The sequence below is a fragment of the Rhinoderma darwinii genome, chromosome 12 (assembly GCF_050947455.1).
Source record: "Rhinoderma darwinii isolate aRhiDar2 chromosome 12, aRhiDar2.hap1, whole genome shotgun sequence".
In the NCBI taxonomy this organism is placed as follows: Eukaryota; Metazoa; Chordata; class Amphibia; order Anura; family Rhinodermatidae; genus Rhinoderma; species Rhinoderma darwinii.
This window is the reverse complement of record NC_134698.1, coordinates 30,032,887-30,045,752: the sequence shown is the minus strand read 5'-3', so window position 1 is coordinate 30,045,752 and position 12,866 is coordinate 30,032,887. Positions and strand designations below refer to the sequence as shown.

Here is a 12,866-nt window from a genome sequence, read left to right as displayed (position 1 = left end):
GAGCACCAGAGGTATCAAAGCAATGGAAAACCACCAGAAGTCACCCCATTTTGGAAACTACACCCCTCAAGGAATTTATTTATGGGTGTTGTGACCATTTAGACCCCACAGTTTTTTCACAGAATTTATTTGAATTGGGCTGTGAATTAAAAAAAATGTAATTTTTTTCCAATAAGAGGTAGTTTTGGCTCAAAATTTCTTATTTTCACAAGGAATAAAATACCCCATTTTGTTGCCCAATTTGTCCTGAGTGTGGCAATACCCTATTTGTGGTGATAAACTGCCGTTTGGGCCCATGGGAGGGCTCAGAAGGAAAGGACCACCATGTGGCCTACTGGGAATTTTCTGGTGCTAAGTCATGTGTGCAGAAGCCCCTGAGGTATCAGTACAGTTGAAACCCCCGAGAAGTGACCCCGTTTTAAAAATGACACCCCTTAAGGAATTCATCTAGAGGTGTAGTGAGCATTTTGACCCCACAGGTATTGTGTAAAAGATAATGCGCAACAGATGGTGCAGAGTGAGATTTGCAATTTTCTATATATATGCCATGTCAGTGTCCGATATATTGTGCCCAGCATGTGCCACCGGAGACATACACCCCATAAACTGTAATGTGGGTTCTCCCGGGTACGGCAATACCCTACATGCGGCTGTTATTAGCTGCCTGGGCACACGGCAGGGCTCAAAAGGAAAGGACCACCATTTGGCCTACTGGAGCTTTTCTGGTGCTAAGTCTTGTACGCAGAAGCCCCTAAGGTACCGGTACAGTTGAAACCCCCGAGAAGTGACCCTGTTTTAAAATCTACACCCCTTAAGGCATTCATCTAGAGGTGTAGTGAGCATTTTGACCCCACATGTATTGTGTAAAAGATAATGTGCAGCAGTTGGTGCAGAGTGAAATTTGCAATTTTCTATACACATATGCCAATTCAGTGTCCGATATATTGTGCCCAGCATGCGCCACCGGAGATATACACCTCATAAACTGTAATGTTGGTTCTCCCGGGTACGGCAATACCCTACATGTGGCTGTTATCAGCTGCCAGGGCATGCAGCAGGGCTCAGAGGGGAAAGATGAGGAGGGGTAAGCTGTGCGAAGTGGATCAGAGCGAGTAAAACTGGGGTGAATTAAAATAAAGGGATGGATGATAAATTTTAAAACACTCTTTCATACAGAGCTCTGGTTTTTCGGGACACGCGTCACATTGATATATTGTGTCCTTCCTTATCTCCCTCTTATAGCAGACTTTGCACCTCTTTTGACTTTTTCCCTTCTTGCCAGTTTGGGGAACTTCTCCTAAAAAGTGTTGCCCTGGTACGATGCGTGTGGCCTCGCTTCCAGAAGTACTGTAGGGCTTCAGGACTTGATCTGACAAGTCCACCCCTCCCATGTACCTATTGTAGTCCAGGATGCAGTCTGGTTTGGGGGTATCTGTACTGGTACCTCGTACATGGGTACTGGTGTGGCATCTCCCTTGTCTTGTACTTGACACACAATATGTTGCTGCTAGAATGTGCCCAGCTCTCACCCCTTCTTGTTTGCCCAAGCAGAGTCTTAGGGAGGCCTCTCAGATTTCTTCTAGCAGTGCCGCATGCCGCAGGACTTCTGGAAGCGAGGCAGTTGAAGAGTGGGACGCTGGTATAAAAATTATCCAGGTGGAGTTGGTAACCCTGGTCCAGCAGCACCAAATCCCACACAATTTTTGTATTAACTCCCAGTAAGGGGGGGCATTCTGGGGGCTGAATACTGGTGTCCTTCCCTTCATATATCCTAAATCTGTAGGTATACCCTGATGCCCTCTCGCACAGCTTATACATCTTCACGCCATACCTTGCCCTCCTACCCGGCAGGTACTGGTGGAATTGAACCCTCCCTTTAAAATGTACCAAGGACTCATCAATAGAAATACAATTCTCGGTGGTGTATGCTTGGGAAAACCGGGCACTGAAACGGTCTAATAGGGGTCTCCGTTTATACAAACGGTCAAAACTGGGGTCATATCGGGGTGGGCACGGCTCATTATGAGTATAATGTAAGAAGCGAAGTATTGCCTCATTTTTATTTTATTTTTTAGTTTCCAGCTCAGTTCTGAAGTTGCTTTGAGGGGCCCATATATTAGACACCCTTATCAAACACCCCATTTCAGAAACTAGACCCCTCAAAGTATTCACAACAGCATTTAGAAAGCTTATTAACCCTTTAGGTGTTTCACAGGAATTTAGAGCAAAGTAGAGGTGACATTTAATTAATTAAATTTATTAGGCACCATGTCCGGTTTGAAGAGGTCTTGTGGTGCTAAAACAGTGGAAACCCCCCAAAAGTGACCCCTTTTTGGAAACTAGACCCCTTGGGGAATTCATTGCAGTTTTCATGGGGTGCATGCAACTTTTTGATCAGTTTTTATTCTATTTTTAGGTGGCGTGGTGACTAAAAAACAGCAATTTTACTATTGTTTTTTATTCTATTTTTTTTACAGCGTTCACCGTGCGCTATAAATGACATATTCACTTTATTCTGCGGGGCGATACGATTACGGCGATACCAGATGTTTATAGTTTTATTTTATGTCTTATGGCGTTTGCATAATAAAATACATTTTGTAAAGTATAATTTACTTTTTGTGTTACCTTATTCTAAGAGCCATAACTGTTTTATTTTTCCATCAGGAAAGTCGTGCGAGGACTTATTTTTTGCGTAACGAACTGTAGTTTCGATCCGTACCATTTTTAGGTACATGCGACTTTTTAATCTCTTTTTATTCCATTTTTTGGAAGATGAAGTGACCAAACAATTGTGATTGTGGTACGGTTTATTATTATTTTCTTTTATGGCGTTCACCGCGCGGGATAAATAACAACATCGTTTTGTAGTTCAGGCCGTTACGGACGCGGCGATACCAATTATGTATAGTTTATTTGTTTATTTATATATTTTTATTAATAATAAAGGACTGATGAGGGAAAAAGGGGGATTTTTACTTTTTTACACTTTTTTTACTTTGTCCCACTAGGGGACATGAGGGCAGGAGGCCCTGATCGCTATTCTAATACACTGCACTACATGCGTAGTGTATTAGAGCTGTCAGCTGTTCGCTGACAGCAAGCATAGTGGGTCCTGACTTTGTCAGGACCCACTAGGCTTCCGTCGATGGCGTAGCCAGAGTCCATTGTTAGGATTCTGGTTGCCATAGTAGCCATCGCGGCCCGCTATCGTGTAGCAGGCCGGCGATGGCAGCTTAACCCCTAAGAAGCCGCGATCGCTATTGAACGCGGCTTCTAAGGGGTTAATCGACGGGGACCACCTCGATCGGTCCCTGCACACTAAGCTGTGATAGCCTGCTGTCGGAAACAGCAGGTATCACAGCTCAAGCATGCGCCGGGGAAAGATGGCGCCGTGTTAACTCAGGTCAGTACTATTACTGAGCTGAGCGCGAACGATGCGCTCAGCACGACGTAATAGTACTGACCTGAGCGCGAAGGGGTTAAAGAGGCTCTGTCACCACATTATAAGTGCCCTATCTCCTACATAAGGAGATCGGCGCTGTAATGTAGGTGACAGTAATGCTTTTTATTTTAAAAAAAACGATCTATTTTTACCACATTAGGAGCGATTTTGGTTTATGTTAATGAGTTTATTAATGCTCAAGTGGGCGTATTTTTACTTTCGACCAAGTGGGCGTTGTACAGAGGAGTGTATGACGCTGACCAATCAGCATCATGCACTCCTCTCCATTCATTTAGACAGCAGAAGCGTGTTCTTACTAGAACATGATCTGCAGCCACATACACAGCGATTCTGCTTGATTAACGTTAATCCAGTGTCCTGATAATGAATACACATGACCATCCAGCCTGGACGTCATATGTATTCAGAATCCTGACACTTCTGACTCTTTTCTGTGAGATTCCAGCAACGGATACGAAATCTCGCGAGATTACGGAGGTAAACGAGATTTCGTATCCGTTGCTGTAAATCTCACAGAAAAGATTCAGAAGTGTCCGGATTCTGAAAAGAAGTCACTTAATAATATACTTACATTTTTAACTCTGTCCTGAATTGTGTAGTTCAAATCAGGTCAAGTGGCTGTCACATTTCCTTTTGCTGGAGTCCCCGAGCGGAGCATCAGCTAGTGCTCTGCCCAGGGACTCCGGCACTGCTTCCGGTGTCAGGGGTTTCCTATCACAGAGCAGTCCTCTGTCCAGCACCACTTGAGCGGGTTTGAACTACACGATTCAGGACCGAGTTAAAAATTAAAGTCTATAAGTAAGTGACTTATTTTCACTTAATAACTTAAATCTCAAGCAATTTCTGGTCCCCGGATAACCCCTTTTAGAGTAGGCTGTGCAACTTTTTTTAAATTAAAAATAATTTTTACTTTGGAGATACAGCTGCTTTGTATTCTGCATGCAGAGCAGCTGTATCTTACGCTCAGTCCTGTACCCATCAGGTACGCGGGACTGATGGGTTCAGTGTTGGCAGGTCCTGCATGATCCACCTGTTCTCCAAACACATCTAAGTTTATAACTTAGATGTGATAGATTAAAGGTGGATCCTGCGTGTCTGAGAAACACGGGGACTGACCGATTTCAGGTCTTGGCGTACGATAAAGCTGCTCTGTATACAGAATACAAATCCGCTGTATCTCAAATGTAAACATAATTTTTTAATACAAACTAATTATAAAGTTGGACCAAACACACTGACCTTTTTATTAAAAAAAAACCATAGAAACAATAATCAAGAACTGCAAATGACCATTTATGATTTACCAGTCCACCAATAAACTTACTGCACGTCAAGCTGGAAAAAAACGTATTCACCTTTTACTAGAACTGCAGTGGAATAAAATAGAAAAGTGATGTATGTTGTATTCATAAGTTACTTAATGGGATATAGTAATCCTTTAACTTACCGTTTGATTGCAGTGGTAACACCCTGTCACAAGATGATGTCAAACAAGCACTAGAACCTCAAGAGGTTGATGCCACAGCTCCTCCAAAGATGAAAGAAAGTGTTAAACGGATCATTAACTGTACAGGTATTTTAGTTAAGAATTACCTTAGGAATTGTTTTTTGTTTTTTATATTGGGGCATAATAGTTTTTAATATATTTACATTTTTTTAAATTTACACTTTGACTAAAACTTTTGGATGTAACAATGGGAGGCAGATAACTATGATTTACAAAAGGAAGAAAGCATTTTTTTTATCAGTCATCCTATAATTCGTATGCATTTTATTCAAAGTCTCTGTGGGGCCCAGTCCTAAAGGGGTATTCCATATTTGTAAATGGCATGTTTTTTGTTTATACTGCTTTCATATATCTGGAAATGCAGGTATGGCAAGACAATTAGGAGTTGTAAGGGATTCTATAATCAGGAAGACGTATAGAATAATTTGCCACCAAGACCGCCTCAACCGAATGGTTTGCGGTCTCCCTGATGGCAGGGTACGGCATGTGGTGGAACGGGTGAATAAATTACTGGGAGGGGCTAGTGATGATCCAGCTGTTGTGGTCCATGTGGGAACCAATGACCGAATACATGGTAGGTGGAGAAGCCTCGAGAATAATTTTAAAGAACTAGGCTACAAGCTGAAGGGAAGGACCTCCAAGGTTGTATGCTCAGGAATACTGTCTGTGCCATGCGCATCACAGGAAAGACAGCGGGAGCTCAGGGAATTAAATGCATGGCTTAAGTCTTGGTGTAGAGGGGTTCCTAGAGCACTGGGCTGACTTTTCATTGAGGTATAAACTGAATTCCTTAGATTTGCCCCTAAATGGAAGGGGGTCCACTGTGCTGAAGGAAAGAATTCTAGCAGGGGTGGCGCAATATTTAAACTAGGGCTGAGGAGGGAGGTCAATGTAGAAAATAAAGGGGTAGTTGTCACAACGCGGGGTGGGGGCCCACTGGGCCGTAGCGGGATAGCAGTTGGCCAAACAGGTACAGTACAAAGTCTGTAGTCCAGAAAGGGTACCTGAGGCAATGTAGACAGTATCGATGATTCAGGCTGAAGATAAGGCTCCGGCAGTAGACACAACTCTACTTCAACTGTAGACGGCACAGAGGCATGGTAGCACGGGATACAGGGTACAGGCAGCAGGAACGGGTAACACTGGGAACTGGAAAACACTAGGAGACCATTTGCAAGACAAACTTTAGGTACACAACAACGCTAAGGCACTAATCAAGAGGGCAGAGCCCTTTTTATAGTCCAGCAGCATTCTGGACTTGATAGCAGATCTCCTGCAATTGTGTGCACACTGGCCCTTTAAGGCTGTGCACACGTGGGCGGGTGCGAGTGTCTGGACCAGGAAGTGAGTGCCGGCGTCTCTCAGGAGGAGATGCCACCGCACACTCACATGTCCATAGACGTTACAGTAGTTAGGTTAGAGAGGGGTCAGACTATATTGGTGGGTGGAGAAATAGACTGTGGTGAGGGGATTAGCCAACAGGATAAGACAGAGAAGGCGGTGGTTTAAGTCTGTATGTGAGAAGTGATATGAAGGTGAGTGTGAAAAGGCAATAGTGGGTTAAGATTGTAAGGAGGTTGAAACATTGTGGCTGGAATTATAAAGGGAGGTAAACACTGAAAAAAAATATTTTTGGTGTAATCTAAAGACCCCCCCCCCCCAATATATCTGAGGAGATGGAAGGTCAGCTATATAAACAGATGAAGCAGGCTGCACAGGCGGGTACAGTAGTGATAATGGGAGATTTTAGTTACCCAGACATCAATTGGTGTCATGGTTCGGTTACATCTGCGAAGGGGAGAAATTTCCTCAACCTGTTGCAGGAAACTTATAGTACAGTTTGTGGAAGACCCAACTAGAGGTGAAGCTCTGTAAGATCTGGTCATTACTAATAATGCAGAGCTTGTTGGAAATGTCAATGTTCGTGAAAACCTCGGTAACCGTGATCATAATATAGTTATATTTTACCTATACTGTAAAAAACAAACGCAGGCTGGGAGGGCAAAGACACTTAACTGGTTGCCGACACAGGACGAGAATGCTCGTCCTGAGCGGCGAGTACTTGGCGCATTAGGACGAGCATGCTCGTACTTTGTGACAGCCGTCTGTGCGCGCGATCGAGAGCGGGGCAACGGCTGTAATACACAACCACGGCCCTGCTCTGACAGCGGAAAGGAGAGAAACATCTTCTCTCCGCGTTAACCCTTTGAATGCCGCGATGAAAGCTGATCGAGGCGTTCAAGGAGAGGGGACTGCACTTTGATTGCGTCACAGAAAATAACTGTGACGCGATCAAAGCCCACAACTTGTATGGCCAGACAGCCCAGGGTCCATTGAAGGACCCCAGGGCTGTCTGTACACAGGCAGTTGTTAAGGCATACCTCAGTATCTCTAACAACAGGAAATATGTTCAATCAGTGTACAGGCTAATGTACTGGCATATAGATCTATGCCAGTACATTACAGTTAAAAAATCTAAATCTAAATTATAAATACCTTTTTATGGGATTAAAAAAAAGTTAAATGAATATAAAAAAAAATTAATGATAAATAAATAAAACTAAAAAAAAAATACACAAACATTTTTTTTTATAATAAATAAACTTTTTAAAATATTAGTCCCAAAACATGAAATAATAGACATATTTGGTGTCGCCATGACCGTATCAACCTGTACAACAAATGTATAACATTATTTATGATGATCGGAGTATGGAGTAAAAAAAAAAATTAAAACTGCAGCGGAACTGCTTTTTTTTTTTTCTGCATTTTCGCCAAAATAAAAATTTATAGAAATGGTACCTACATAAAGTACAACTCATCCCGCAAATAACAAAGTCTCATACAACTACGTTGTACAAAAAATAAGAGTTATGAGCTGCAAAGAGGGAAATATAAAAAAATTGTTCTGTCCTCAAGGCCAAAATTGGCTGTGTCCTTAAGGGGTTAAGGGGGTTGTCCACCCTCTGACAACTGATGACCTATCCACCGGATAGGTCATCAGTATGTCATCGGTGTGGGTTCGACACCCAGACCCGCACCGATAAGCCGCTCCGGTGGCCTGCGGGCACCGGATGTTGTGGCACATAATGATATGTACGGAGCCCAGAAGCAGTTGGCTCCGTACATAGCATATCAGAGCTGAATAGGAGCAGAGCTGCAGTACTGCAGCTCGGCATTCCGTGGTCGGAGCTATCTGCTTCCGGTTTGTACGTCCGGTGCACGGAGGCACCGGACCAGCTGATCTGTGCGGGGCCCGGGTGCCGGACCCCCGCAGATCATGTACTGATGACCTATCAGGTGGATAGCTCATCAGTTGCGAGAAGCTGGAAAACACCTTTAATTTTAAGAAGGCCAATTTCCCCAAGATGAGGGCTGCAATTCAGGACATGGACTGGGAAGAACTAATGTCAAATAATGGTACAAATGATAGATGGGAGATCTTTAAAATCTACTGTGTATAAATATAGTGAAAAATGTATTCCTATAGGTAACAAGTATAAACAACTAAAATTAAACCGCACATGGCTTACACCTTCTGTAAAAAGGGCAATACATGACAAAAAAAGCGCATTTGAAAAAAAGAAATCTGAGGGTACATCTGTAGCCTTTTTAAATTACAAAGAGTTTAATAAAATCTGCAAAGGAAAGGGAGACTTTCAAAGATATATAAAGAAATGAGTGATATAAAGGATCCAGCTATTCCAATCCCTGCTCAGGTGAGATGGATGCAAGATATGGGAGAGATAGGAGAGCTCCAGTGGAAGAGAATACTTGGAAATATTCCTAAACTATCTCATGGACCTCAGCTTAGGGTCCCAGAACTCTTCATTGTTAATAGGGTGCATTATTCACCATATAAGTTGGCTAAAAATTTTAAAGATCATAAAGCAATCTGCCCTATGTGTGCAGGGATAGAGGCAGATTTAATCCATATGTTGTGATTAGAGATGAGCGAACTTATGAAAAGTTCGGTTCGGCAGGTTCGCCGAATTTCATGAAAAAGTTCGATTCGGACCGAACTAGTTCTGACCGAACCTGTAATGCAAGAAAGCCCCTAAAAATTGTGTATAACACTGTTTAAAAGCCCTAGAAGCCCTGTATAACACTCTTAGGTCACCCATGAGTGTATCCAAGTACTTTTGAGCTGTCTTTAAAGCAACGTTAGTGTCAAAGTTACGCCAACATGTATGGCTATAGGAAAACGGATGGGACACGGTGATAACTAACAAAAACCACTGCACTTGTGCATGTTGTATGCTTATTGCATTGTTAAAAAAGGTACAAAAATTAACCATTTTTGGCGGCAGATGCCTGCCAGGGTTCATACATATAAGGTGGTAAAAGAAGAAGCAATGGCTTTTGACAAGCCCTCAAAAAATTTACCCTTTATGGTGGCAGATGCCTGCCGGGGTTCTTCCATACATGGATGGAAAAGCAACAAGCAATGGCTTTTGACAAGCCCTCCAAAAATTTACCCTTTTTATTGGCAGATGCCTGCCGGGGTTCTTCCATACATGGATGTAAAAGCAACGGCTTTTGACAAGCCCTCCAAAAATTGACCCTTTTTATTGGCAGATGCCTGCCGGGGTTCTTCCATACATGGATGTAAAAGCAACAAGCAATGGCTTTTCACAAGCCCTCCAAAAATTTACCCATTTTATTGGCAAGGGTGAGCAGTAGCAGCACATTACAAGACACTGGACAGTCACAGGACAAAGCCCTGTGGTGGGGCAGGCCTGCTTGTAGCAGACGGGTGGCAGTGGAGGTGTATTGGTGGTAGTAGAGGTAGCCAACACAGACAGCAAGGGTGGTAGTAGTAGTAGTAGTAGTAGCAGCACATTAAAACCGACTGGACAGTCACAGGAGGACATAGCCCTGTGGTGGGGCAGGCCTCAGGCTTGCTTGTAGCAGACGGCAGTGGAGGTGTATTGGTGGTAGTAGAGGTAGCCAACACAGACAGCAAGGGTGGTAGTAGTAGTAGTAGTAGTAGCAGCACATTAAAAAAAGAGACTGGACAGTCACAGGATGACAAAGCCCTGTGGTGGGGCAGGCCTCAGGCCTGCTTGTAGCAGACGGCAGTGGAGGTGTATTGGTGGTAGTAGAGGTAGCCAACACAGACAGCAAGGGTGGTAGTAGTAGTAGTAGTAGCAGCACATTAAAACAGACTGGACAGTCACAGGAGGACATAGCCCTGTGGTGGGGCAGGCCTCAGGCCTGCTTGTAGCAGACGGCAGTGGAGGTGTAATGGTGGTAGTAGAGGTAGCCAACAGACAGCAAGGGTGGTAGTAGTAGTAGCAGCACATTAAAAAAAGAGACTGGACAGTCACAGGACAAAGCCCTCTGGTGGGGCAGGCCTGCTTGTAGCAGACGGCACTGGGGTGGATTGGTGGTAGAAGTAGTAGCAGCACCAACAGCGGCACATTAAAAAAAGAGTGGACAGGACAGAATCCCGTAGTAGCAGGCGGCAGCAGCAATGTCAGATCTAATCAGTGGCATCAGGCACAGGGGTTTTAAAATCCTCACCGATCCACGCTTGATTCATTTTCAGAAACGTGAGATTTTCCAAGCTGTTGGCGGACAATCTTGTTCGCTTAGGGGTGACGAAGCCCCCTGCCGCGCTGAATACCCTCTCTGACGCTACACTGGAGGGTGGACAAGACCGTACACCCATGGCAAACTGGGCCAGTTCTTGCCAATGATTCAATCTGCTGACCCAGAAGTCCATGGGGTCTGGGATCAGCATTTCTGACGGAGAAAGGGCACAGTCCAGGTACGAGTGAACCTGGTTGTTTAGGTGCTGCACCTGGTGATGGTGAACATCCTTTTGGTGACTACGATGTGTCAGGTCGGGGTATTGGATGTAAAAATGTTGTCATCATATTTTCCAAACTGAATTGGCTGCTGCCGCGGCTGCCGCCTATTGCAGAGGTAGCTCTGCCAGAGGCGGTGGAACGATGAGACAGTGGGGAGCGGAGAGTGGCCCCCCGGTCAGACATGCTTGCAGCAGGTGTTTGCCGTTTGAAAGCCGTGACAAGCTGGCTGCATAGCTTCTCTCGATAATAAGCCAATTTTGCCTCCCTCTCGGAAGGCGCAAAAAACTCCCCCATTCTGGCTTTATACCGAGGGTCTAAAAGTGTGGCTATCCAGTACTCATCTCTTTGCTTCATTCTAACAATACGACAGTCAGCGCGCAAGTAACGAAGCATACAGCTCGCCATCCTGGCCAGCGTTTCAGAGGGCCCGGTTGGTTCCATATCCGCCCCATACTGCCATGGTTGTCCATCATCAAGGTCGTCGTCAGACTCGTCATCACCACCATCACTGTCATGTTGTGCGGCTGCCTCGTCCCCTATCCCTTCCTGTGATTCCATCTCCAAATCCAGCTCCTCTTCAGGTCCTGTTTCCTCATCCTCATCCTCCTCCTCCTCCTCAACATCCATAGCCAGATGTGATCCTTCCTCCATCCTTTGCTGAATCATCGCTGTGAGCGTTTGCTCCATAATGAATATCAGCGGCATAACATCGTTCATTCCGCTAGCGTCACGGCTCACAAATCGTGTGGCCTCTTCAAAGGGCCTCAAAACGCGACATGCGTCTCTAACCAGCTGCCAGTGCCTGAGCTCGAAATTACACTGGCTCCAAACGCTGCCCGTCTGCTGCATCAGGAAATCATTCACGGATTTCCGCTGTTCGTACAGACGGTCCAACATGTGCAGGGTGGAATTCCAGCGTGTTGGAACGTCGCAAATCAGGCTGTGTTCTGGGAGATTGTTTTGACGCTGCAAGTCCAGGAGGGCGTGCTTAAATGCATACGAACGTCTAAAGCGAACGCAAACCCTCCTGGACATGGCCAGCACACCCGTCAAACCAACATATGACTTTAAGAAGCGTGTTATGACCAAATTGATCAAATGTGCCATGCAAGGAGCGTGTGTCAGGTGACCTAGACGCAGTGCAGCCACAACGTTCTTGCCGTTATCAGAGACAACATTGCCCAGTGTGAGTTTCAGAGGAGACAGCCACCGTGCGATTTCCTCCTTGCCCTGTGTGGCTTTTCTCGCCCAGGCTCAGCAGGTGTAAGACAGCGTTGTGGCGCTTCACCTTGCACCTATGAAAAGAGGACGGAGGAGGAGTGGAAGATACGCTGTGTCCTGTCGGGGACGGGAAGACCTTCAAAGAGGAAGGCAAGGAGGAGGAGGAGTAGGAGGAGGAGGATGGTAGGCGCCTGGTGTCCGGAGTTGAACCAGAAAGATACAAGCGTGGAGGTGGTAATGCCTGGCATTGCTGCGGTGGTGCATCGGACTGCAAATTATTGACCCAGTGGGCCGTGAAAGACATGTACTGTCCCTGCCCATAGTTGCTGCTCCACGTGTCGACGGTGGCATGTACCCTGCTGCACACGGATAATTGCAAGGACTGGCACACCTCTTCCTCCACATGCTTGTGCAAGGCAGGGACAGCTGTTTTGGAGAAGTAATGTTGGCTAGGTATTCGACACCTAGGCTGAGCGCACGCCATCAATTGCTTGAAGCCGGTGGAGTCGACCAGGTGGTACGGCAGCGACTGCACCACCAACAACTTAGCCAGGTGTGAATTAAGCCGCACGACAAGTGGATGACTGGGTATATATTGTTGCTTATTGGCATTGTGAGAAACTAGACATGGACCGCACAATCCACAGTATATACGTTGATCTGAGCCGCTAGGCATAATTTAGAAACATGAACATGAGGTTCTTTGTAAACATTTTGATCAAACTGTATAAGCCCACTTGCCACTTCACGGCGACCTCTTTAAAGTGGGTCCCTACTCTAGCGGTTGCAGCACCGCATTGCGGCTACCACCACCGCAGCACCGCTCCTGCAGAGGGAGCAACCCAGCGGCCCAAAA

At 45.3% G+C, this 12,866-nt stretch overlaps 1 protein-coding gene across 6 annotated transcripts in view; it reads left to right on the top strand.

The window, feature by feature from the left end:
* Nucleotides 1–12,866, top strand: part of EXD1 (exonuclease 3'-5' domain containing 1) — a 175,018-nt gene that overhangs the window by 91,970 nt on the left and 70,182 nt on the right. For all 6 annotated transcript variants that reach the window (XM_075844892.1, XM_075844895.1, XM_075844890.1 and 3 more), the window contains exon 5: nt 4,927–5,039. In XM_075844892.1, the coding sequence (XP_075701007.1) occupies nt 4,927–5,039 (113 nt within the window). The remainder of the gene's footprint in view (nt 1–4,926; nt 5,040–12,866) is intronic.